Source organism: Schistocerca piceifrons, chromosome 2 (assembly GCF_021461385.2).
Source record: "Schistocerca piceifrons isolate TAMUIC-IGC-003096 chromosome 2, iqSchPice1.1, whole genome shotgun sequence".
Classification (NCBI taxonomy): domain Eukaryota; kingdom Metazoa; phylum Arthropoda; class Insecta; order Orthoptera; family Acrididae; genus Schistocerca; species Schistocerca piceifrons.
The window spans coordinates 294058105-294085843 of NC_060139.1; the positions used below are offsets into that span (position 1 = coordinate 294058105).

Consider the following 27739-nt stretch of genomic DNA (forward strand, 5'->3'; position numbering starts at 1 on the left):
GTGAGGAGAGAAATGGATTCAGGGAAGAGGTTCTGGGAAAGGCCTAAGGCTTTAAGCAGGGATTCAGTGTTGTGTTGGACTTCTGAGTGGGATCATTCTGTCGGTCTATTGGTGCAAGTGTCAGATAACTGGCAGTCACTGTAATTCATAACAACAATGGCGGGATTTTGTCTTCAGGTAGGATGATTAGGTCAGGATTTGTTTTGGGGTTGTGTATGGCTATTCTTTTATCTGCTGAAAGGTTAGTATTCTGAGAAAGGGACCTGGGGAAGGATTGTGAGGCTAAGTTGTAAGTTGGAGGTAAGGAATTCCTGGAAGGTGACCAGCAGATGATAAGATGGGTGGGGGGATTGCAGTTGGATGGTGATATCATCTGGGAGAGGCAGGGTTCAATGTTGGAATTTGGTTGGCTTTGTTTGGAGGGATTGGCACCAAAGAAGTGTTTCCATTTCAGGGATTGGGAGAATAAGAGTAGGTCTTTCACAAGTTCAGTGTCACTATATTTGGGCTGAGAATATAATTTCCGCAGTAACTTTTTTAACACCAATCTATTGTTTCGTAGGGTGTTGTTGTTGTGGTCTTCAGTCCTGAGACTGGTTTGATGCAGCTCTCCATGCTACTCTATCCTGTGCAAGCTTCTTCATCTCCCAGTACCTACTGCAACCTACATCCTTCTGAATCTGCTTAGTGTATTCATCTCTTGGTCTCCCTCTATGATTTTTACCCTCCACGCTGCCCTCCAATGCTAAATTTGTGATCCCTTGATGCCTCAAAACATGTCCTACCAACCGATCCCTTCTTCTAGTCAAGTTGTGCCACAAACTTCTCTTCTCCCCAATCCTATTCAATACCTCCTCATTAGTTACATGATCTACCCACCTTATCTTCAGCATTCTTCTGTAGCACCACATTTCGAAAGCTTCTATTCTCTTCTTGTCCAAACTGGTTATCGTCCATGTTTCACTTCCATACATGGCTATACTCCATACAAATACTTTCAGAAACGACTTCCTGACACTTAAATCTATACTCGATGTTAACAAATTTCTCTTCTTCAGAAAAGATTTCCTTGCCATTGCCAGTCTACATTTTATATCCTCTCTACTTCGACCATCATCAGTTATTTTGCTCCCCAAATAGCAAAACTCCTTTACTACTTTAAGTGTCTCATTTCCTAATCTAATCCCCTCAGCATCATCCGATTTAATTTGACTACATTCCATTATCCTCGTTTTGCTTTTGTTGTTGTTCATCTTATATCCTCCTTTCAAGACACTGTCCATTCCGTTCAGCTGCTCTTCCAAGTCCTTTGCTGTCTCTGACAGAATTACAATGTCATCGGCGAACCTCAAAGTTTTTACTTCTTCTCCATGAATTTTAATACCTACTCCAAATTTTTCTTTTGTTTCCTTTACTGTTTGCTCAATATACAGATTGAATAACATCGGGGAGAGGCTACAACCCTGTCTCACTCCTTTCCTAACTACTGCTTCCCTTTCATGCCCCTCGACTCTTATAACTGCCATCTGGTTTCTGTACAAATTGTAAATAGCCTTTCGCTCCCTGTATTTCACCCCTGCCACCTTCAGAATTTGAAAGAGAGTATTCCAGTTAACGTTGTCAAAAGCTTTCTCTAAGTCTACAAATGCTAGAAACGTAGGTTTGCCTTTTCTTAATCTTTTTTCTAAGATAAGTCGTAAGGTTAGTATTGCCTCACGTGTTCCAACATTTCTATGGAATCCAAACTGATCTTCCCCGAGGTCCGCTTCTACCAGTTTTTCCATTCGTCTGAAAAGAATTTGTGTTAGTATTTTACAGCTGTGACTTATTAAACTGATAGTTCGGTAATTTTCACATCTGTCAACACCTGCTTTCTTTGGGATTGGAATTATTATATTCTTCTTGAAGTCTGTTGGTATTTCCCCTGTCTCATACATCTTGCTCACCAGATGGTAGAGTTTTGTCATGACTGGCTCTCCCAAGGCCATCAGTGGTTCTAATGGAATGTTGTCTACTCCCGGGGCCTTGTTTCGACTCAGGTCTTTCAGTGCTCTGTCAAACTCTTCACGCAGTATCTTATCTCCCATTTCATCTTCATCTACATCCTCTTCCATTTCCATAATATTGTCCTCAAGTACATCGCCCTTGTATAAACCCTCTATATACTCCTTCCACCTTTCTGCCTTCCCTTCTTTGCTTAGAACTGGGTTGCCATCTGAGCTCTTCATATTCATACAAGTGGTTCTCTTCTCTCCAAAGGTCTCTTTAATTTTCCTGTAGGCAGTATCTATCTTACCCCTAGTGAGACAAGCCTCTACATCCTTACATTTGTCCTCTAGCCATCCCTGCTTAGCCATTTTGCACTTCCTGTCGATCTCATTTTTGAGACGTTTGTATTTCTTTTTGCCTGCTTCATTTACTGCATTTTTATATTTTCTCCTTTCATCAATTAAATTCAATATTTCTTCTGTTACCCAAGGATTTCTATTAGCCCTCGTCTTTTTACCTACATGATCCTCTGCTGCCTTCACTACTTCATCCCTCAGAGCTACCCATTCTTCTTCTACTGCATTTCTTTCCCCCATTCCTGTCAATTGTTCCCTTATGCTCTCCCTGAAACTCTGTACAACCTCTGGTTCTTTCAGTTTATCCAGGTCCCATCTCCTTAAATTCCCACCTTTTTGCAGTTTCTTCAGTTTCAGTCTGCAGTTCATAACCAATAGATTGTGGTCAGAATCCACATCTGCCCCTGGAAATGTCTTACAATTTGAAACCTGGCTCCTAAATCTCTGTCTTACCATTATATAATCTATCTGAAACCTTTTAGTATCTCCAGGATTCTTCCAGGTATACAACCTTCTTTCATGATTCTTGAACCAAGTGTTAGCTATGATTAAGTTATGCTCTGTGCAAAATTCTACAAGGCGGCTTCCTCTTTCATTTCTTCCCGCCAATCCATATTCACCTACTATGTTTCCTTCTCTCCCTTTTCCTACTGACGAATTCCAGTCACCCATGACTATTAAATTTTCGTCTCCCTTCACTACCTGAATAATTTCTTTTATCTCGTCATACATTTCATCAATTTCTTCATCATCTGCAGAGCTAGTTGGCATATAAACTTGTACTACTGTAGTAGGCATGGGCTTTGTGTCTATCTCGGCCACAATAATGCGTTCACTGTGCTGTTTGTAGTAGCTAACCCGCACTCCTATTTTTTTATTCATTATTAAACCTACTCCTGCATTACCCCTATTTGATTTTGTATTTATAACCCTGTAATCACCTGACCAAAAGTCTTGCTCCTCCTGCCACCGAACTTCACTAATTCCCACTATATCTAACTTTAACCTATCCATTTCCCTTTTTAAATTTTCTAACCTACCTGCCCGATTAAGGGATCTGACATTCCACGCTCCGATCCGTAGAATGCTAGTTTTCTTTCTCCTGATAACGACGTCCTCTTGAGTAGTCCCCGCCCGTAGGGTGTACGGCAGGATAATTATATCTTTTTCTACAATAGTCTGTCCAATGGACGCAGGGTTAGCATGATGTGATAACATTATTGCAGCACTCTGTTGCAGTGTTTACCACATCTAATTACAGTTCCACAGACTACATCAGGACTATTGACACCCTCATATACCGGGTGTTTAAAAGTGTCTTGTATTCTTGTAGAAGACAATACTGGTAAAAATGCATAGAGAATACATCCTATGTCCAGAAATATGCTTATTGAGCCATGGACCATTTTACTTGTGCCAATAAGTGAGTACTTGGATGAGTAGGCTGTCGTCTTGTTTATGTTCATTGCTTTATTGGTTGTGTTTGGTAGCCCACTGACTGTGATGCTGTTGTAAGAAATAACACCTAAAACTGTGCCCTACATCAACCTTTCCATACATATCGTATAGAGGTTGTGCTGGCATCAGAAAAAAGATTAATGATTCAGTAGAGTATGAACAACATACACAGAGAAGTGGCAGGCATAATATTCTGCTATGGTTTAGCCAACAGTATTAATCAACTGGCACACGTCATATATGCCACACAACAATGCCAATACTGCTGGAAATCCTTAATGTGGTATTTCGTCTGAAAAAATCTTCGGAAAATTGTTCCAATGACTTGCAGGTACAAGGTTCTTCGCAACAAGGGCAAGAGTGTTGAGTAAAGTTATCACAGTTTGCATTCTGGATACAGAGGAATGAGTATTGTGATGACCAGATAATTAACCTGAAACAAGTGTGCAATGAATTGGAGCTACTGAAGGCAAAAACCATGCACTTCTATGAGCAGATCTTCATAGTCAATTAATGTATCTCATAATTCACAGTTCATTCAGTGGAAGAACATAAGGATGTGTAAGAATGAATTTGTTAAAGAACCTTTTTCCTAAATTTCACCAGTACTATTTCCTATAAGAATATGGGACTTTTTGTACAGCCAGTATTTTTAATTACAGAGAGACAGAATTACTGGCCAATTCCTATTTTCTAGAGATGGAATTCAGGTGCTACTGGCACAAAACATTCCTAGCTTTTGCAACTGTTCTTGCACAGGGAGGAAATGTGGATAGGTTGGGAAAGTTTATAATAGAGGGTCAGGTTACTAAGACCCTAGGCTGATACTCCTGTTGTAAGAATGACGAGATCTGTGTGACTGACAGCCTTCGTCCCATCACATCCTTCTTTCATCCATGATGAAGGAATTAACGCTTCTGAAAATTAGTACTGTGTGCAGGCCGGTCATTGTCTCCCTGTTATTTTCAGTTTACTCAAGTGAATTGTCTTTTTGATATATCTGTCTCTTGCTGTTAGATTTGTTTTATGCAGCTATTATCAGTATGAATCAAATTTCTTACAACATGTTCTCCTGGCCTGAAGTTTTTAGTGTTGTAACTACATTCCATTACCAGAGACAAACTAGCACCCTCAACAATGTATTTGTAAATAGACTTTTCTCAGCTTCTTATAGACAGAAATGAGGGAAGTCAGCCATATACATGTGCAGCTGATAAGTGTGTGGCATATAAAAACCACAACACTTCAGAAATTGCTAGCTTTCAGTGAGGGATGTCACGTGATTTGTAAACTTGAGACTCTGGCTGTTGTGGCAAACTTGCATCTCCTTACCGTACCTTCATTCTGCGATGACTTGCTGTGTGTTTCACACTTTCAATATATCAAACCATTTATGCACTAGAAGCATTGCTTCTTAATTTTTGTAATGTTTTAACGTCCCATCAGAAACTTTATTTGCAGTATTCTGTGTTTTCTGAATACATGCATATGTGAATTGTGTCATTGTTAATATTGTTCTTGTTTTTTCTTGTGATATCTTTCATTTTTATGTGTCAGAAATTATTAAAATGTTCTGATCAATTTTATTTTCTTGTCTCATTTGAAAGGATGGAAATAAGTTATTTTCAAGAATAACAGTTAGTCACTGTGAAATTTGTGGGGAAGATGTTAACTTATGATGTATGTACTTTCTGCTTTTTCTTTATTGTTCTTGCCATTACAATGTTTTGTGTGTATGTGTTGTTCAGGACATTCTTTCAGCAACAGTTGCACATAAAGCAACATTTCAACGACTTGTGTCATCTACGCCAAATCTGTGCTTGGTTGAAATGGAAGGATGGGCCGGCTTGGGTGGTGTCCGCTATGTGCCAGAAGCGTGGCAAACTTTACTTACTGACCAGGCCAAAGAAGAGCTCAATAAACTCAATGTATCGCTCGTCGAACAGCTGCGGAGTACAGATGCTGCATTTTCTTTGGGTGAGGCAGCACTTTAAAAATATTTTTTTGAGTCTTCAGATATACTGTTCTGCATAAATATTGGCCTTTACAACCTGTTATTTGCTGATCTTTAGGGCATGCAGTTTTGAATAATGAATTTTTGTTAGACCTGCATTACAACCGTGACTCTGTAATCATTTTAATGTCTTTTATCATATAACAAGAATACATACGTTAATTTTAATTGTTGTCTGCCCTCTACTTTAGCTGGTGAGAAGACATATGGTGTGTATTTTATAATTGTGTGTGTTGTTTCTCAATATTGGATAATTTTGACCATATAGTCATCATCAAGTGTCATGTACTTGTGATCGTATGTATCCTGACAGCAGATTGTATGTGCACTCATAAACAAAAAAGGAAATGTCAGTTTTTTATTTAAGACTGCATGTATGATTTGCTGTTAATATATTTACCATTTAACCCCCATCCCCAATTCCTTAAGGAATCAAATCCAGTATATAAATGCCATCTCCCCCAAACCGTGTGTCATACACCTGTGATATAGTTTTGCAGTTACATTCAGTGGTGTATGTGAGTACTGTCTGCAAAATGTGTTATGAATAGAGTTAGTAATAAACGAGTAATAAGCTTCATCGTTATGCCTGTTGTTGCAATTTTAGTGAATGAACAGTGAAAATATAGTAAGGAACAGTCTCTCTTCCTTTCATGATTTGGTGGGGGTGTGATGTACACTGCCTCAAGACATATATACAGACATAAATACATTAGAAATGTCCTGCCCACTATCCTTCCCACCCCTCCTACAGTGATATTCCGCCGTTCACCGAACCTACACAATACACACATCCATCCCTACACAACCCCCTGCTCCCAACTCCCTTACCTCATGGCTCGTACCCCTGTAATAGACCTAAGTGCAAGACCTGCCCCATACATGCTCCCACCATCACCACCTACTCCAGTCAAGTCACAAATATCGCCTATCCCATCAAAGGCAGGACTACCTGTGAAACCACTGTGCTGCATTCTGTGTGGGCATGACAACCAGCAAGCTGTCTGTCCATACAAGTGGCCACTGACAAACTGTGGCCAAGAAATAAGTGGACCACCCTGTTGCTGAGCACGCTGCCAAACACAACATACTTCATTTCAATAACTGCTTCACAGCTTGTGCTATATGGATCCTTCCCACCAACACCAGCTTTTCTGAATTGTGCAGGTGGGAACTTGCCCTGCAATATACCCTACGCTCCCATAAGCCTCCTGGCCTCAACCTTCATTAGTCATTTTCCTCATCCATCCCCTGTTCCCATTCCAGCACTACACAGCCCTTATTCCAGCATTGCACCCAGTCTTTTTACTTCTCGTGATCTGAAAAAGAGTTATCATATGTCAAGACAACATGTTCCATAATTCTGCAACAGACATATATAACAGTGTTCTACATTTCTTCCCATTTGTCTTTAAAATCTTCTCAAAAACAGACCGGACCTTACCAGGCAAGGTGTTGCATGGCCAAAATTATTTAAGACAAATGCCAGGATGGTTCCTCTGAAAAGGTAATGGACGATTTCATTTCTCATTCTTGCCCAATTACTGCCTGTGTTCCCTCATCACCATTGATGGGATGTTAACTTGTTTGCTGCAGGTTTGTGTGGCTGACACATAACTGCTGTGTGTGTTGCTGGGTGTATGTCATTCTCAGGCTCACATTCTCTTTCTATAATCAGCAAGAATGTGTGTCTTCCTCTTTCAGTAAAATGGATGGTCATTGTTTGGGGCCCACTATACTGAAGTAGGGCCACCATTGTTCTTTAATTTGTTGCATTATTTTAAAAGTCAATAATGACACTACTTACCGCTATGTGTATGTAACCAGTTAAAAAGACCGGAAATTTAACAGATTATCAGCTGGTGCAGTTGTTATACACTCCTGGAAATTGAAATAAGAACACCGTGAATTCATTGTCCCAGGAAGGGGAAACTTCATTGACACATTCCTGGGGTCAGATACATCACATGTTCACACTGACAGAAGCACAGGCACATAGACACAGGCAACAGAGCATGCACAATGTCGGCACTAGTACAGTGTATATCCACCTTTCGCAGCAATGCAGGCTGCTATTCTCCCATGGAGACGATCGTAGAGATGCTGGATGTAGTCCTTTGGAACGGCTTGCCATGCCATTTCCACCTGGCGCCTCAGTTGGACCAGCGTTCGTGCTGGACGTGCAGACCGCGTGAGACGACGCTTCATCCAGTCCCAAACATGCTCAATGGGGGACAGATCCAGAGATCTTGCTGGCCAGGGTAGTTGACGGGTGTTGGCTCTGTGTGCCTCGGTCGTATGCAGTCCTTATTGTGGCGCTCACCTGCACGGCGCCAAACACGCATACGACCATCATTGGCACCAAGGCAGAAGCGACTCTCATCGCTCAAGACAACACGTCTCCATTCGTCCCTCCATTCACGCCTGTCGCGACACCATTGGAGGCGGGCTGCACGATGTTGGGGCGTGAGCGGAAGACGGCCAAACGGTGTGTGGGACCGTAGCCCAGCTTCATGGAGACGGTTGCGAATGGTCCTCGCCGATACCCCAGGAGCAACAGTGTCCCTAATTTGCTGGGAAGTGGCGGTGCGGTCCCCTACGGCACTGCGTAGGATCCTACAGTCTTGGCGTGCATCCGTGCGTCGCTGCGGTCTGGTCCCAGGTCGACGGGCACGTGCACCTTCCGCCGACCACTGGCGACAACATCGATGTACTGTGGAGACCTCACGCCCCATGTGTTGAGCAATTCGGCGGTACATCCACCCAGCCTCCCGCATGTCCACTATATGCCCTCGCTCAAAGTCCGTCAACTGCACATACGGTTCACGTCCACGCTGTCGCGGCATGCTACCAGTGTTAAAGACTGCGATGGAGCTCCGTATGCCACGGCAAACTGGCTGACACTGACGGCGGCGGTGCACAAATGCTGCGCAGCTAGCGCCATTCGACGGCCAACACCGCGGTTCCTGGTGTGTCCGCTGTGCCGTGCATGTGATCATTGCTTGTACAGCCCTCTCGCAGTGTCCGGAGCAAGTATGGTGGGTCTGACACACCGGTGTCAATGTGTTCTTTTTTCCATTTCCAGGAGTGTATTTAAAAAAAGCTTGTTCACCAGGTACCTGGATATATCAACAAATTGCTAATGACCGAAATGCAGTTTCTTGTGTTATGAAAATGTTGTCAAGGAAGTATTAATCCTGTGCAGTTTCTTGTGCTGTCAAAATTAACAGTTTAGTTCCGCCGTTGATACCATATTATATAATTATTGAGTGTCTTTACAGTGGTAGTCAAAACAATAGTTAAAAGAGAAGATAATATTAATTGTTCGGCAGTTTTAATGAGATGTATGGAGATTTAAAAATTGGGTGCATTAGAAGCACTTTTGGTGGAGAATGATATGCATATATTATTTCTTTGACCTTCATCGAAGTACTTATGAACTGGAAGGAATTTTGTCTGCAGGAGAGGGACCAGATGGCCTGGCTTGTGTAAGGTTTGGCATGGTGACAGCAGAAACAGATGTTGAGGAGTTGCTGGGGTTGGTGGTCAGTTTCGGGCAAGAAGTTGAAGAGTCTTCACGTTTCCTTGAAACAATGACGGAGATAGTGAAAAAAGGTAATGTCACTTCCCGCTTAAAATGGATTACTTCTTTTTTTAGACCAGTAGTGTACACAGAATCTGAAATGTTTTAAGGTTATGTTTGAATATTAGAGTTGTTGAGTTGTAAAAAATGCACATAAACAAGACTGAAAACTTTTCTAGAATGAAAAACGATTTGTCCAAAAGTTAGCGAAGTTAACATTGCTGTTTTTATTCCTGTCGTCGCCTCTACATCTCTCCTATTCATATTCAGGAAGTTGGGTTACCTTTACTTATAGATTATTTACATTTTACCAGAACTACCCATTATCGTAATTGTGTTCTCACTTATCACTTGTAAAGTTTTCGAAGAGTAATTAAATAGCTTATCAGTTTCGTATGCCTGCAGAGGTGTCATCCATTGTTCACACACTTTTGTTTGTCCCTCAACCCCGTTAATTCTGAATTGGCAGAAACCATAAGATAGATGACAAATAGTGTGATTGCTAACCTGCATAAAGCAAAGTCAATAGCATTATCATTTGGAAGACTATGATTTCTATGCTTTTAGTACATTTGTGCAAAAACAAGTGATGCAGAAATTTCCAGTCTATCAAAAGTATCACCCACAACTATACCTTTAAGCAACCTCTGTAGGTTAATTTTAGCTTACTGGCAACAAATGTAACCATCTTAAAGAGCTGCTTTGTAATTTTTGTGAAATATGACTGCTTATACTTCAGAATTATCTATCAGATGATATGGTTGCATAACTATTTGGGCATTGGTGGCAGTACGAGTAATCATTAGGGATAATTGATATAGCTGCACAGCAAATTCCAAGGTTATGTAATTGTTGCTTGAACCTCTATAAGTATAGTGCAGTTTGTAACATTCCAAGTCCATTACTGCATTAGTACTATAATTTTTACAGGTATTGAAACAGCTACACTAGATTTACAGAAGGAAAATGAAGAAAGGCTGTGGCAAGAGGGTATACTAAGGCATGTTCCAGTATTTGGTAGTCTCGTGAACTGGTGGTCACCTCCAAGCAAAGAGGGAGGTATCAAAGGGCGCAGCTTAAATCTTACAGCAGGTAATGTGTCTGCAACTGCACTTGTGCTTGTTGGTAATTCATTATGTGTTCGATGACAAATGTTGCAAACCTAGTTTAAGTTATTATTTATGTCTTGTGTGAGCAAGTTGCAGAAGGTGAAAATAAGGTCTTATCTGTGCAAACGTAAGTAAATGCTTTTGCCAGCAATAGAGTTGAAAGGAGAGTAGGTATGCAGTATCAGGTGATAAAAAAATCAACAATGGTAATAGTAAATATGCTAGGCGGACACTGCTAATTGCAGAATGCAAATCATCATCCTTTGGTTTTAATACTGTAACAACCACCTTGTTTGCATGATAAACTATAGCAGTTGTAAGAACTTGCACCATGCTGGAGTATGTGCTGCAAATGTAAATTACACATTTTGTTGACATCTTTGGAAATGCCATTTTCGACTTTGTTATGTTGATTTGAAAATGGGTCACAGCCCAAAACTAGTTATCGAATGAAAAATAAAATATTTGCAAATTATGCTTGTTTATGCAAACCACAATATTTTCTTATCACTCAAACATGTTTCGGCACATTTGTGCCATTGTCAGTGGGCTACAAGCTTTACCACAGAACTTCAAAACACAGTATATATTGTACATATGTAAAAATAGTGTTTTCAAATCTACTGGTGAAACATGAGTGCTGCTCACTAAAAATAATGTACTGTGTTTTTGCTCCTCTCTTTGCAAGATAACATACCTACAAAACCAAATCTTACAGAGATTAAGACTTCGGTAAAATATGATACACCAATGATGACACAAATGTGCTGAAATGATTTTGTGATTTACATAAACAAGGGGAATGGAAATCCCTATAAAGCAGAATGAAAACTTGAGAGTTCTAACAATTTGTTTCTTATTTATAAAATTGAATTGGTATGAATTGTTATGACTTGCTGCTATAATTGCACTGATTTCATCCAATCATGTTAAAGAAATAATTAAAAATTAAGTGTTTAAATTCTCCCAGCATTGCCTGACTTAATTCCACTACACTTCATTATCCTCATTTAACTTTTGTTGTTGCTTGCTTTCACTGCAGGTGTCGTAGAGAGCACAGAGAATATCTACCGGTACCACATGCAGCTGCAGCAGGGCGTGCCCCCAGCGCCTGGCACACGATCACCGCCGCAACCGCAGGTGCAGACTCCGATCGCTCCCCCCAGCGGCAAACATTCACGTTCGTCATCGCACAGTTCACAACAGTCTCAGTCGCACACCACTCCCATTGGAGCTGTCAGCAGTACTCCTGTTGAGCAACACCAGACTACTCCATAGAAAATTTTGTCTTTTTAAAACTAATTATTATTGGAATCATGCACGAGCTATCAGCACAGCTGCCAGGTGTCAATAATGCCTGTTTATGCATTTGTGCTGCTACCAGCAGCTGAGGAGCAGGTAGAGTTTTGTTCTCACCGTGAGTGTGATGGAGCTCTGTTCTGGATGAGAGCTCTTATTCACATCACAGTCCAGAAGAAATTCTCTTGTGAAAGGCTTTCCTGGTTATTATCTTGTGTTGCTAAACTTGTCTGAATCACTTGAGAAGCGACGTACTTGAACATTACTGTTGCCAGACATTATGCCTGTCCTGATAGTCCATGAGAATGTTCTCTATTTGTCTGGGACAGGGCTGCTGGATAGGGAGTTTACATTTTATGCTTTTATAAATTTTCTGTTTGGTAAAATACTGCTTTCCACTGACATATTGAATTGCACATTTAGATGTAATTTTTATTCTTTGGTACTGTGTGTATTCTGTTCTTAAAGATCATACAGAATGACTATATGATGATACACATGTTCATCCTTGGTGAGCCACAAAGAGAGATTGACAATTTATGGTGCTACATTTATTGTGCAGTTTAGTGTATATTAAACCCAAGAAAATGATTTGGGTTAGCTAGGTCTCTCCGCTGACAGCTGCAGTATATCAGGACAATAATAGCACTGCTCTGATTTTTCTCATAATCTTTTTACTGAAATACATTTTTTGAGTTACAGTTTATGGGCATGTCTGATTATAAGTTCTTGGTATCTAAATGGTAATCCACTTTCAGATTTAAAAATACAGCTTTGTTACAGAAACTTTGGTGAATGTACCACACAGTTTATTGATAAAGAATATTGAATGGATTTATAAATTCATTAACCATCAATTTTCTAGAAATACTGTCATATGTGAAAGCTCAGCAGATTTGGGTAACATTCAAACTGTATTTGACTTGGAAAAAATTCCCATAATGATGGTTGACTAAATGAATATCTCTATGAACCCTATGGAAATACAGGAATAAAACCCATTTTTCTGTTTGATACTCTATATGAAATTTGTGAAGTTTGAAATTATAAAATCATTTCATTTGTCTGTAGAAATCTCCAACTTTGATGTAATAGATGAGGAAAACTGTTGGTATTTGCTGTGAAAAATTGTAATGAGATGAGAGAAGACAGAAAAAGAAAATGATTTCAGGACTGTCTCAGTTGCAGGAAGTATTTATTTAGTGCAGGCGTGTGTTTTGTGACCACAAAGAACATTAATTTGGCCATTGCCAAGTATTTTTCACTTCCCATTAAAAGTACCAAACCACAGTATTTTTTTCTGTTGCAAAATCATGTACTTCTCATACTTATGATGTGATTTATTTATGAATCGTAGTGTGTGTGTTTTATTTGTGCTGTCAGTGCCTTATTCAGTGCCTTGTATTTTTATTGTTCTGTAACTGTGCACATGAGTGTAGACATTTATTTTCCAGTTTGATCAAAATACCCCTTACCTCAGTGACACTGACAAACATTGTGTAAAGGGTCTGCAAGAGAGGTTCTTTCTGCACAAAGCTTAAATAATTCACATTTGTTTAATACTGACAATCAGTAATTGCAGTGAATATACTGTTTCATTTTACCCCCTGATGCAGTCTGATGCAGTTCACTTACTATTGCCATTAATCATGTGAGCTTCATTGAAATTCCACTTGCTACCATGTAGATCAAATTTTAAATCTTTTGGATCTCATCAGTTGCTACTGAAGGAATTGTATGAAATCAGCTAAAAACTATATGTATGATAGTGTAGTCACAATTTCTTCTGGTGTTTTACATTAATTTTTTATTTTTATTTTTTTAGATGGCCAGCCATTCTCCTGGTTGTAATAGTTCACATGTTATTGTGAGACTGAAAAGTATGTCTAATTGTAAGAATTTTTAATAGAAGTTACTTTTATATCCATCTGTTGAATAATGTAGGTATGATAAGCTATTTAGCAAACAATCAGAAACAAAACACCATGCGAAGTAGACATAATCGATACTACTTTTGGATAAAGCAACTCCCAAGGCACAAAAAAGAAAAGCTAAAATGCACGGAAGTGTATGTTCCTTCTTCTAGGTAGACAAAACACTGTAGAATATAACTAAATGAGATTAGCAAAGAAGATCAGGTGGTGAGAGAGAAAAGAAGATAATAGTGTAGAATGTGACTGGTGACATTTTGTTTGGTGACAACCAATCAAAATGGAGCCTATCTGTGACAGAGAGAACAATAAAGTTGGAAGTAATAAAGTGAAACTGGAAGTGAAAACTTAAGATTGAACAGAAGTATGGAAAGAGGAATGAGTAGTAGGATTAGTATAAATGGGCAAACATTTGTGGCTAGGTCTTTCTTCCTCTTAATTTCTTCATTCATCATTTGTGTTCTTTTACTTTTGCCAGCTGTATTATTTATTTTGCCTTGCCAAGCTATAGATTTTTCTGCTAATGTGTCACTCAGTTCATAATTCAACTCAGTGTTGCCCTTATCTGTGTCTCGTTTCCCAGGGTCATGGGTATTTCATTTGATTTTATTTTTAAAGTCCTTGTACCTTTCCCTTCCCACTCCACTCCATTTACTGTAAATTTGAAGTACAGTAGGCTATTAATTGTACCTGTGAAACTGCTGCAGCTGCTGCTCCAACCTGCATTGCTTGTAGGCAGCTCTCTCTCTCTCTCTCTCTCTCTCTCTCTCTCTCTCTCTCTCTCTCTCTCTTTCTCTCTCTTTTCCCCTTCTCCCTCTCTGCCTCCCCCACCCCCGTCATGTGAGTATGTGTTCGTTCTGTGTACTGTGGATTTTCTTACAGTGTAAACTCTTGAGTGGCATATTTTCTTGTAGTATTTAAATCAAGCATCAAATATGTCTTCCATAACATGTTTAAACTCACGCATCTGGAAGGACTTTGTCAGTGGATTAAACAGGGAATTCCAGTACTGCAGCCTGGAGTCTCTGCATTGTAAGAGACTGCAAATGATACACCAAGTTTTCGAGAACAATCTTTAAGAAGCTGACTTATAAGAGTGTTTGTCTATTTTTCAACAACAATTGTAACAGCAATAACAACTGTACTACTCCTATTTTATAAAATGTAATGTTTACTTCCAGAAAACGACAAGAAATTCAAGCAGTTTTTTCATGTATTTATTTAATTATTTGCCACTGTACAGGAAATTAATGCAGCCTCTGATTATGAAATACTGCATTTGTTGAATTTTGTTATTTATTTTCATAGATTTAATAAATAAGAAAACTACCAAACATGTAAACTATACTTTCAGTATGCAAAGTAGTTCTAGAATTTTATTTTTAAATGTGCCTGAGAAAAAACTATGATTTCACCTGTCCTATTCCTTTTAGATTGGTACAATAATTGTTAATAGCATTGATTTCACTCGTAAGACACCTGCAACACCTATGAAGCTAGAGTTCATTAACGTGCTCTTTCTCTTCCATTACAAACTTGTGTGTGTGTGTGTGTGTGTGTGTGTGTGTGTGTGTGTGTGTGTGTGTGTGTTTCTCATAATACTGCCATTCATATTGGTGCGTTACCCCATTAACATATTTCTGACTAAGCACTAGAAGCTTTCCTGTCACGTCATGGCAAGTTGGCCTGGAGCCTAAATAAGTGTGTGAATCAGGCTTGCCGGTCACCATGGGTTTCCCACATCTGAGCTTAATGTTTGACTTGTGAAACAAGCTGACTGAAGCAAGGACAGGTCTGAATAATTTTCAGAAGTAATCTTGGTACAGTCATTTTCCAGAATTATAAAAAATGGAAATGCTTTCTTCAAGTATGAAACAGAGTTAAGGTCATGAAGAAAAAATGTGAGAAAAGGTAAATTCATAATATGAATACCAGTGAATATATAAGGAACAAACCAAGGATTTCATTGTTATTGACAGAGAGCACAGACCTGAACCATGTATCCATTGTTTTCACTCTCTAAAAACTTTTGTGTTGTGCCATAGTTCCTATTCTGAACAAATATGTTTTGCAGGTTGTCATTTGAGAAATAGTCACTCACATTTCTTAAAAATTATATATTTTTTTCTAATTGACTGATCTCCACACAAAAATGGTGCAGAAGAAACAACTTTAATCTGCACACTACTGATGCAGACATTTTATCTTTGTTGGTAGTTTATTATAACTGTCGTTTTCACTTCTTTTTGTACCAAAATGATGTTTGCTAGAGGTTAGTGCAGATCATGTTTACTTTTAATACTTCGTATCAGTGTCTATTACTGTCAGACTCAAATTGATTATGGACATTGAAAAAATCTCATATGTAGTGTTACAGTTAATGTCCACAACTTCATAAATATATTGCCTATAACATCCTCCTCCCAGTGAACATTTTATGCTAAAGAGCTGAAATCGAGTGGGGGTAGCTGTCCGATCTTGGATATTGGAAGAAAGGGGGTGGGGGTCGTATAATTCAGACTTACATTCTTCCCCGTGCATTCACAATATGCATGTAAAAATATTGTAGTATTCAAAACAGAACTTTCATAGAGAACAATGTTCATTCTTTTATTTTTTGCTATGGGCTAAACTGAACATCTTCACTACATTCACCACTCAGTGAAACCATAATTGTAATGAATTCAGATCGTAACTGAAATTAATTTTCTCCCCAATTGTGATTTTGCTGGTAGTGTGTGTGTGTGTGTGTGTGTGTGTGTGTGTGTGTGTTTGTTTGTTTGTTTGTTTGTTTGTTTTCTGTACTAGTTACCTTGGAAGGGGGGACATCATCCAGAAGCTTACCTCAACTGCATGGTGAGTTGTTATATTTAATCCTCTGATTGTTTAAATACTTACTCTTCTTTAAGCACACAGAGTAAAGCTAAAACAGAACAACATTGGCTTGAGATAAAAGGTAGTCTCAGTCTGGCATATGGGATTAATCGGCCAGCAAGTTTCATATCAGCCTACACTCCGCTGCAAAGTGAAAATTTCATTCAAATAGTTGTTGCGTTTGAAAAGTCTTCGTGTTCTGTGGATCATTTGTATGATTAATTATAATGATGTGGAATGAGTCATTTATCATTCACATTACACATTCATATGTAAATATGGGTGCATGCTTGCTTGTGTGGTGGTGGTGGTGATGGTGTGTGTGTGTGGTTTTATTTATAATGAAAAGGATAGTTGCTACTCACCATATAGCGGAGATGCTGAGTCACATAAAGGCGCAACAAAAAGACTGTCGACGGGAGAGGCAACCGGGTGGGGGTAAGGAGGAGGCTGGGTGGAGAGGGGGAAGGATAGCAGAGTAGGAGTTGGAGACCGTAAAGTGCTGCTGGAGCATGCAGGGATGAGGCTGAGAATGGGTCATATGATGCAGTTAGGAGGTTAGACGGAGGACAGGGGAGAAAGTGGCGAGTTAGTGGAAAAGGAGTAAAAAGACTGGGTTCATTTGTGGAATAGAGGGCTGTGTAATGCTGGAAAGAGAACACTTTAAGAAAGAAAGTTAAGTGGTCCCAGAACATTGTTCCATAGGAGATTACTGAATGAAAATACACAAAATATGTCAGCTTAGTGATTTGTGTAAAACATGTTGTTTCAAACGAGAGTACTTTTGAAGCTTTAATAGGATACATTATTTGTAAATGAAGCGTCGTCGTCGATATCATACCCTATCCTCTTTTCTTTCTTTTTTTTTTATGCTGCTTGGTGCGTAATCTTTATCGATCCAATTATTGGTTATTTAGTAGGGATCCATATGCAGTTACAATCAAAAGTGAACTGCGTTCTGCCTTAATTTATGTGACAATTCGTCTTTTTCCTATGTTAGTTCTGCATGAGTAAGATGCTAGAGATAATCTTTTATAATTAACTTCCCTAACCCTGTGGTTATGTGGTGCTCAGATAGGCACAGGATGTCGTGTCTATCCAGAGCTCTCTAAATTTTCCAGAAGAAAAAAAGTCTTACTTTATTACTTAGTACCGAAGTATACTGAGGAAATAAGCTTAACTTAACTTTTCTGTGCTTTCTTGAGCATTGTGTGGAACTGTTTGTCATTTCAACTTCTTTCACAACATAGTGCCTAATTCCTGACAGACCTAGAAAAGGTTCCCCTCTGTCAACATTAACCACAGGGATCTTGCTACAATGTCATAGCCCCCTGTACATTTTGTACAAGAAGCTCAACCCACTTATCTTCCCTCTCTTATTCATGTCTAGTATATCCCCATCTACCAGTTGTAGCAATGGGCACACTGCACTCATATGAGAATTCATTTCGTACAGTAGCAGACGGCCGAACTGTGTTCATACGGCCCCCAACAGCGTTAACCCATAGCTGGTCATTGCACCATAGACCTCCATATAACTCTCACTTGTGTGTGAAGTTGCTACAGCTATTCCATAAGGTCATCCCTAAGGCTGCAATTTCTGTCTTTAGCCAGGCTGTTTCTTGCTCCACCTAGTATGATCTCATGATCCTGTTTATCAAAATCATCACACAAATTCCTTGTGTCCCCTGCCACCTGGCTAAGACTTGCACTTGTCTTCACAATGTTTGCGACCTGGTAGCTTGTTCCTTATATGTCCTGTATCATCTGGCCTGCACCTCTGCGATAGCTACTGTCTAGCAGTAAGACTCTTTTTTTCCAAATTTCTTTTGTTACCAACCTACACTTCATTTCTTTGCTAGAAGTCTCCTGCACCCTAATGTGGCCTACAGCTGGATGAGGTTCTGCCCCTCCTACTGGAGGTAACAAGTCAAAGTTATTAGATATTGTAAGCTCAAATGTAAATTAAGAAACTGAAAGGCTGTTCTCCTTTCACTTGTCACCTTTACCAATTTCCCACAAATTTTATACCCCTTCAACCTATGTAGTTCAGATTTTGCGTGATCTAATTGAGACTGAAGGGCACAAATCGTTGCTTTCTGTTCAGTAATTCCCTCATCTTTTTTGCAGAGCCTACAGTTCCATGGGAGAGCCTGACTGCTTTCCCCATTCAGGTCCCCAGTACTATCACACTAGTAGAACTCAAACACACAATCTATCCCTGTCAGATTACCATGCAGATATGTCCACACTAATCAAGCATTGCAACACAGACTAAACTCTTAAAAGTTGAACCAGGTTACTTAAAAGTATTCAGTCTTTTTCTGCGTAGGATGTTAGTATATGTAGAATACACGAGTTACCTGTGAGTGGTTACTATGGAACATTTCTTACAGGGTGTTAATTATGAAGATAGTTTTCCTCCTTCAACTAGTGGCTGATGAGAGACGGGAGGCTGACAGAAAATGTTCTGTCTGGGCTTCACAAATATAGTGATCAATGGTGAAGAGTGTGTTCAGTGTGAGATTTGTGTAGCCATTTTAGCTTCAGATAGTATAAATAAATGTATTTTGAATGATCCATCTCTGCGCGGTTTGAGGTGCCATGCTGCAGACTGCGCGGCCCCTCCCGCCGGAGGTTCGAGTCCTCCGTGTGTGTGTGTGTGTGTGTGTTTTTGTTCTTAGTAAAAGTTAAAGTAGTGTGTAAGTCTAGGGACCAATGCCCTCAGCAGTTTAGTCCCTTAGGAATTCACACACATTTGAATGATTCAGCATCATCTGGGCTGTATTCAGCCACCCAGAGACACAGTAAGAATCTTGAAGAAGATCCCAGCAGATGACTGGAAATCTCAAATAATTTAGAATTTTGAAGAGGAATGAAGTGGCCCAACGACTCAGAAGAGTTTACCAACAGTGACAACAGCCATAAAAGCCTGCATACGTATCGTAGTTTCTGTTCTAGAAGCAAACAGTACTTTGCCACCAGAAAAATGATGGTTTAGACAAATTTCCTGAATAAATGTCTATGAAAAATAGTTGGAAAAAAGAATCAGGCAAGGCAATTATTTGTCAGTTAAATTTCTCACGATTCTTTCAAAGTCTATTAAAAGCTGCAGTATCAACATATACAGGGTGGTCCATTGATCGTGACCGAGCCAAATATCTCATGAAATAAGCGTCAAACGAAAAAACTGCAAAGAACGAAACTTGTCTAGCTTGAAGAGGGAAACAAATTGGCGCTATGGTTGGCCCGCTACATGGCGTTGCCATAGGTCAAACGGATATCAACTGCATTTTTTAAAATAGGAACCCCCATTTTTTATTACATATATGTGTAGTACATAAAGATATTAATGTTTTAGTTGGACCACTTTTTTCGCTTTGTGATAGATGGCGCTGTAATAGCCACAAACGTATAAGTACGTAGTACCGTATCACGTAACATTCCGCCAGTGCGGACGGTATTTGCTTCATGATACATTACCCGTGTTGAAATGGACCGTTTACCAACTGCAGAAAAGGTCGATATCGTGTTGATGTATGGCTCTTGTGATCAAAATGCCCAATGGGCGTGTCCTATGTATGCTGCTCGGTATCCTGGACGACATCACCCAAGTGTCCGGACCATTAGTTACGTTATTTAAAGAAACAGGAAGTGTTCAGCCACATATGAAATGTCAACCACGACCTGCAACACATGATGATGCCCAAGTAGGTGTTTTAGCTGCTGTCGCGGCTAATCTGCACATCAGTAGCAGACAAATTGCGTGAGAATCGGGAATCTCAAAAATGTCTGTGTTGAGAATGCTACATCAACATTGATTGCACCCGTACCGTACTTCTGTGCACCAGAAATTCCATGGCGATGACTTTGAACGGCGTGTACAGTTCTGCCATTGGGCACAAGAGAAATTACGGGACAATGACAGATTTTTTTGCACGCGTTCTATTTAGCGACGAAGCGTCATTCACCAACAGTGGTAACGTAAACCCATAATATGCACTACTGCGCAAAGGAAAATATGCGATGGCTGCGACAAGTGGAACATCAGCGACCTTGGCGGGTTAATGTCTGGTGCGGCATTATGGGAAGAAGGATAATTGGCCCCCATTTTATCGATGAAAACCTAAGTGGTGCAATGTATGCTTGTTTCCTATGTAATGTTCTATCGATGTTACTACAAGACGTTTCAATGCATGACTGAATGGCGATGTACTTCCAACGTGATGGATGTCCAGCACATAGCTCGCGTGCGGTTGAAGCGGTATTGAAAAGCATATTTCATGACAGGTGGATTGGTCGTCGAAGCACCATACCGTGGCTCGCACGGATCTGACGTCCCCGGATTTCTTTCTGTGGGGAAAGTTCAAGGATATTTGCTATCGTGATCGCCTGACAACATGCGTCAGCGCATTGTCAATGCATGTGCGAACATTACGGAAGACGAACTACTGGCTGTTGAGAGGAATGTCGTTACACGTATTGCCAAATGCATTGAGGTTGACGGATTTCATTTTGAGCATTTATTGCATTAATGTGGCATTTACAGGTAATCACGCTGTAACAGCATGCATTCTCAGAAATAAGATAACAAAGGTACATGTATCACATTGGAACAACCGAAATAAAATGTTCAAACGTACCTATGTTCTATATTTTAATTTAAAAAAACCTACCTGTTACCAAGTGTTCTTCTAAAATTGTGACCCAAATGTTTGTGGCTGTTACAGCGCCATCTATCACAAAGCGAAAAAAGTGGTCTAGCTAAAACATTCATATTTCTTTACATACTACACAAATATGTAATAAAAAATGGGGGTTCATATTTTAAAAAACGCAGTTGATATCCGTTTGATCTGTGGTAGCGCCATCTAGCGCGCCAACCATAGTGCCATCTGGTTTCCCCCTTCTAGCTAGACAAGTTTCGTTCTTTGTAGTTTTTTCGTTTGATTCTTATTTCGTGAGATATTTGGCCCAGTCACGATCAATGGACCACGCTGTACACATTCTTCGGGTTATTAATCAAAGACTGAATAAGCACCTGTTTCTCAAGGGCTGTCAGCGCAGATTTCATTGAAACTGAGTCGAACGCTTTCTCGAAATGAATTCCACACAAAGTGGTAATTCATGCTCATTGCTAGGTTGTATAATTTAGTTTATGGGTTGCCAATGACCCATTACGCTGCACTACCTGCAAAAGACGGTTTCTTTTGGTTAATGGTTTTTCGTATGTGGATGGTAGTAATTTTAATCACCTTTGAACATTACATAGAAGAGACATTTTTAAATCTTTGTCCACTTTGTTATGATAAAGATTGATTACAGGATTATTCCTATTTTGGAGAAGTGTTTTCTTTTTCGTAAGCATGCTGTAAATAACAAGTTTGTTATTTTGGCCATTTTCTATAGCACGTGCATAATTATTAGTTTATAAACGCCTTCTTACATTAGTCCAGTAAAACTAGATCAAAGCGGAACGTGTACATTCGGAAATCTGCCCAAACCGTTCAAGCATTTCAAGCCCACACATTCGATACACTTTCATATGTAAAATTTTTGTATAAAGCGGAACGTGCCTAACACGGAAATGGAATGAAAACTTTAAGACTTAATTAATAATCCACTGTATAATGCGGAAAAGGTCATATATAGTACTACTGTATTACAGTCTACATTAGTTATTCACGATTCTACAAGAAAGCTACTTTCAACACAGTCTACAGCACTTCCGGTGCTCTTAACCGGCGCAAAACCAAGAAATTCCGCGCAGCGCTGTGTGCAACAACGAGAGAGATCTGCACAGTGTCGGTACTTCAAAAGAAATTGTTCATTCGTGAGCACTCTGTTTGTTGGCGTATCTCGTTTCCCATTATTATTGACACGCGCGGGCGCACACTGCAACATTGTTGAGCATCTATGAACATTCTGCTGCAAACTGCGTAGCGGAAGAGGTGGGTATTGTTCCGTTAAACAATGGTTTTGCCCGGCAAGGTCAAGCATTCCAACAAAGAAATGCATTATAATGTTGTTGCATTAAATTGAGGTGTAAGCGGTGCTGATATTCAAGACCATAAAAGTGGGTTAAAAGCTGTGAGCTATGTGGGGAAGTTAACCTTGCATTGCTGCACAACTGTTTCACCAAGTATCCAGTCTAGCTTACCAAATTCCCAACCAGACTAGCATTAATTATAATCTTTTAGTATTCATCTTACGATAACCGGTGATATACATAAAAAAGGACAATTTAAATAAAAATAAAAAAATCAGTTTATACAGGGTGTTTCAAAAATGACCGGTATATTTGAAACGGCAATAAAAACTAAACGAGCAGAGATAGAAATACACCGTTTGTTGCAATATGCTTGGGACAACAGTACATTTTCAGGCAGACAAACTTTCGAAATTGCAGTAGTTACAATTTTCAACAACAGATGGCGCTGCGGTCTGGGAAACTCTATAGTACGATATTTTCCACATATCCACCATGCGTAGCAATAATATGGCGTAGTGTCTGAATGAAATTACCCGAAACCTTTGACAACGTGTTTGGCGGAATGGCTTCACATGCAGATGAGATGTACTGCTTCAGCTGTTCAATTGTTTCTGGATTCTGGCGGTACACCTGGTCTTTCAAGTGTCCCCACAGAAAGAAGTCACAGGGGTTCATGTCTGGCGAATAGGGAGGCCAATCCACGCCGCCTCCTGTATGTTTCGGATAGCCCAAAGCAATCACACGATCATCGAAATACTCATTCAGGAAATTAAAGACGTCGGCCGTGCGATGTGGCCAGACACCATCTTGCATAAACCACGAGGTGTTCGCAGTGTCGTCTAAGGCAGTTTGTACCGCCACAAATTTACGGAGAATGTCCAGATAGCGTGATGCAGTAATCGTTTCGGATCTGAAAAATAGGCCGATGATTCCTTTGGAAGAAATGGCGGCCCAGACCAGTACTTTTTGAGGATGCAGGGACGATGGGACTGCAACATGGGGCTTTTCGGTTCCCCATATGCACCAGTTCTGTTTATTGTCGAAGCCGTCCAGGTAAAAATAAGCTTCGTCAGTAAACCAAATGCTGCCCACATGCATATCGCCGTCATCAATCCTGTGCACTATATCGTTAGCGAATGTCTCTCGTGCAGCAATGGTAGCGGCGCTGAGGGGTTGCCGCGTTTGAATTTTGTATGGATAGAGGTGTAAACTCTGGCGCATGAGACGATACGTGGACGTTGGCGTCATTTGGACCGCAGCTGCAACATGGCGAACGGAAACCCGAGGCCACTGTTGGATCACCTGCTGCACTAGCTGCGCGTTGCCCTCTGTGGTTGCCGTACGCGGTCGCCCTACCTTTCCAGCACGTTCATCCGTCACGTTCCCAGTCCGTTGAAATTTTTCAAGCAGATCCTTTATTGTATCGCTTTTCGGTCCTTTGGTTACATTAAACCTCCGTTGAAAACTTCGTCTTGTTGCAACAACACTATGTTCTAGGCGGTGGAATTCCAACACCAGAAAAATCCTCTGTTCCAAGGAATAAACCATGTTGTTTACAGCACACTTGCACGTTGTGAACAGCACACGCTTACAGCAGAAAGACGACGTACAGAATGGCGCACCCACAGACTGCGTTGTCTTCTATATCTTTCACATCACTTGCAGCGCCATCTGTTGTTGAAAATTGTAACTACTGTAATTTCGAAAGTTTGTCCGCCTGAAAATGTACAGTTGTCCCAAGCATATTGCAACAAACACTGTATTTCTATCGCTGCTCGTTTAGTTTTTATTGCCTTTTCAAATATACTGGTCATTTTTGAAACACCCAGTATTTGGACATGTATTTTAACATTGATCATTGTTCCGTTAAAATTTCAGCATATCAAACTTGATTCATAACTAAACTGGTGCCTTATTTAGGATTGTGAAAATGTGAGTTTGTAATCTTACGGAACACATCAAATAGGGAGCCAAGATTGGGAGACTGCATACAACACTGCATTCATAAAATAACACACAAAGAATGTTGAAACATATCCAAGAGGAAACTGACCACAACCAACTGATTCAATTTTCACCCAAAGAAGTTTACGTTCGTAGCGCAACCCTGTCCGTCATGAAATTACCACACACCAGTATACTAAATTCATACTAACTCTCTGTGAAATCTTCCCGAACAGAATAGCTGAGGGCTACTTTGATGTTACACCACATGCTTCACGTGGTCAACTTGGTTTACACAAAGAGTGTAACTCTACAATAATTTTGATAATTAAAATAAATTAGATCGAAAAGCAATTTACAAAAGAAAAACCTCGAACTGGTTACTATTGTCTCACTATTAACCTGATGGGTCAAACAATTGTATAAGCATGTGGTACTGGTCTCACAAAGTACACCCCACATGGGTTGAACATAAGGAAAAGTTGCTATACTGAAAAATATTGGCAAGACGAGACGTTATAATCCCACACACATTCGAATTTAAGACTGATAGTCTTAATTAGATTTTCTGATCAACACGTGGTTCCACTTTACTCACAAAGTAGTGACAAAGCAACTACCGGAAGATATTCTGAACTTCACACTCGAAATACACTGCGTTGCAATTTAAGATAACATTAGATATTTTAGAGCTAAACCTGAAATAAAGGTGATTAAATTTTCAGTTAGGCTGAACTTAAGAAATCCATTGTCCTACGGACTTAGCAGACACGCGCTTAGCCGGAGATCTTTCCACTTCAGACGCTCGCCACGGACAGACTGCCGTGGGTCCCCTACCAAGGGTGCTTCCCGATACAAAACTGAAGTGACCAGAGAGGCAGCTTCCTATACCAACATGACAAGGGATGGACAGGACCATACTAAGAATAGAAACCTCTTTGCTTCTAGAAAGCGTAGCTACCTGTTCCGACGTTGTTCTCTAGCAGACAGGCTTATCTGCTACCATCAAGCATGCAACTACTAATACATTTGCTCATTCATCCTCTCACACAGAAGGGAAGGGGGATGACAGTATCTTATCATATACAGTATATAAAAGAAATGAGACTGTGTGACATGAATTACATATAAACTGTGTTTTAAAGTGTAGTAGTGTGACAGATCGTTCTTGTTTATGTGTAAAACTAACACATTTCACTGCTCAGGCTCCTCCCAGATAGTCAGAAACACCACAGTAAATTTAGAAGAGGAATTTATGCCGTAAATGACAACAGATTTAAGAAATTAACATGAAAGGAATCCAACAGAGACCTTTCATAACCCCAACGCTCCGGGAAAAGATTGTGCAGGGAATTTTCTGGCCATGCTAGGACATTCCCAAGCAGGCTTCTCACGCCCAACTTAAACCAAAAATGTAAGAGAAAAGGCAAAAGGTCACCAGCTACTTGCTAAAACACAATAATTTCAACACATCTTTAGAATCTACCAATTTCAAAGAGAAAAAAACAATCTGTGACACCTATTTAAAAGATAGTGTAGACTTAATTCGGTCAGGAAGTAAAAACAATGGTTCCTGTGTCATTAATATGAAAACAATTTTTGCTTGTTATCCTTATGGAGTTCACAAGTATTTGCTCATTGCAAGAGCCAACTGATCACAGGAAAATTTATGACTGTTTATTAACAAGTAAAATTTATGAAAATAGCAAAGGTGCCACAACAATTAAAAAAACATGAAAATAATATCAGTATTATAAAGCAGAACATTGCAATGCACAATCCGAAAAGGCAAAAAAATATAAGAGAAAAACCATGTTTTACAAAGTGGTTATCGCAAAAAAATCTATATCTTATTAAACTAATAATTTGTAGAATTAAAATAACTTTGTGGCACTAATTTAATCACTCTACTATATTTCAGTTAGTTAGCAAACAATGAGCACTGTGTCATTATACTGAAACTACAATTAAATATGTGATTGTTACCCTTATGGGGTTCCTCACTATAAATATGCCACATGCAAAGGCTAATCGATCACAGTCCAATGAGAATGAATAGCTATCTGACTGATAAACGAAGCAATGCCACAGGAATGAATTTACGAAACAAAATATCACAAATCTAATACATCACACAAGAACAAACATTGATCAATAAAACAGCTCTGAAAGTGCAATAGTAAACGTCTCACAATAAATAAAACACCCGCAAAATACAAGAGTCAAAGTCTAAAAAAAAACAATAAATAGAACACCTGCAAAATACAAGAGTCAGTCTAATAAACACCAATAAATCGAACCCTGCAAAACACACGAACACACGAGTCAAAGTTTCTCTGACAGAAACACACGTATATGCATTGAACTAAGAACCGTATAATCACTGTTCATGACACACTCAGTAGTTCCACTGTTCTGAGGCACAATATAAGGGGAGGGGGCGGGGGTTCGTCGCCGCAGCTGTCAGTAGGGATTTTTGTCCATCTGTTGCGTGCAATCCCGTCTTCTCTGCACTCTCGTGAAGTTTCTCTTGGTGGCCCGTGTCACGTACAACTCGATTTGGTTCCATGTTTGTGTTGTCAAATTCGTGCGGTATCCTCGTTTGACACGCCAGGTTGATATTCCTGGGCAAGGATGACACTTAATGGCTCTTCTTTGTGCCACCCTTAGCTACCAGAGAACATCGAACTATGATTTATTGTCGCTTGACAGTGGGCATCCGCCAGGAAATGTTAATAGTCGTCCTTGACGCCTACAAGTTTCTCTGGACAGTACCTGTCAAAAGGCTCCACGCCCCTTTATCCCCTGTCTTCTGTCGTTTCACCGCGGCCGTCTCGTCACGGTCGCGTGCGTGTGGTGCGTTGCCAGCAGATGGATTTCCGCGCTGTGGATCGCTCGGCCATCTCAGGTCATCGCCTCCACGAAGGGTCGCACTGGTGCGGCCGGCCATTAGCTCCGGGTGCAAGGGAAAGTGTTTGTCCCGTACCCTTCTTTTGTTGTGACCGCGCTCCCGAAGTGGCCCGGTTGACAGTGTGTCCTGCTGGGAAACCCGCCTGTTTACAACTAGTCCTCCTCCTCGCTGCTCCCGCTGTCTCATAAGAGTTGAGCCGGTTCGCTTTCACATTCCCAACTGCATTCGCAGAAATTGTTCATCATAGTTATGTGATTACATAATGTCATACATAATACC

The 27739-nt window shown here is 40.0% G+C and overlaps 1 protein-coding gene across 1 annotated transcript in view; it reads left to right on the forward strand.

The window, feature by feature from the left end:
* Nucleotides 1-15033, forward strand: part of LOC124776241 (pyridoxal-dependent decarboxylase domain-containing protein 1) — a 75741-nt gene extending 60708 nt beyond the window's left edge. Inside the window, exons 13-16 of the mRNA XM_047251106.1 lie at nucleotides 5552-5780; nucleotides 9280-9432; nucleotides 10331-10492; nucleotides 11552-15033. Coding sequence (XP_047107062.1) covers nucleotides 5552-5780; nucleotides 9280-9432; nucleotides 10331-10492; nucleotides 11552-11787 — 780 coding nt within the window. The 3' untranslated portion in view covers nucleotides 11788-15033. The remainder of the gene's footprint in view (nucleotides 1-5551; nucleotides 5781-9279; nucleotides 9433-10330; nucleotides 10493-11551) is intronic.
* Nucleotides 15034-27739: the final 12706 nt, after the last annotated feature.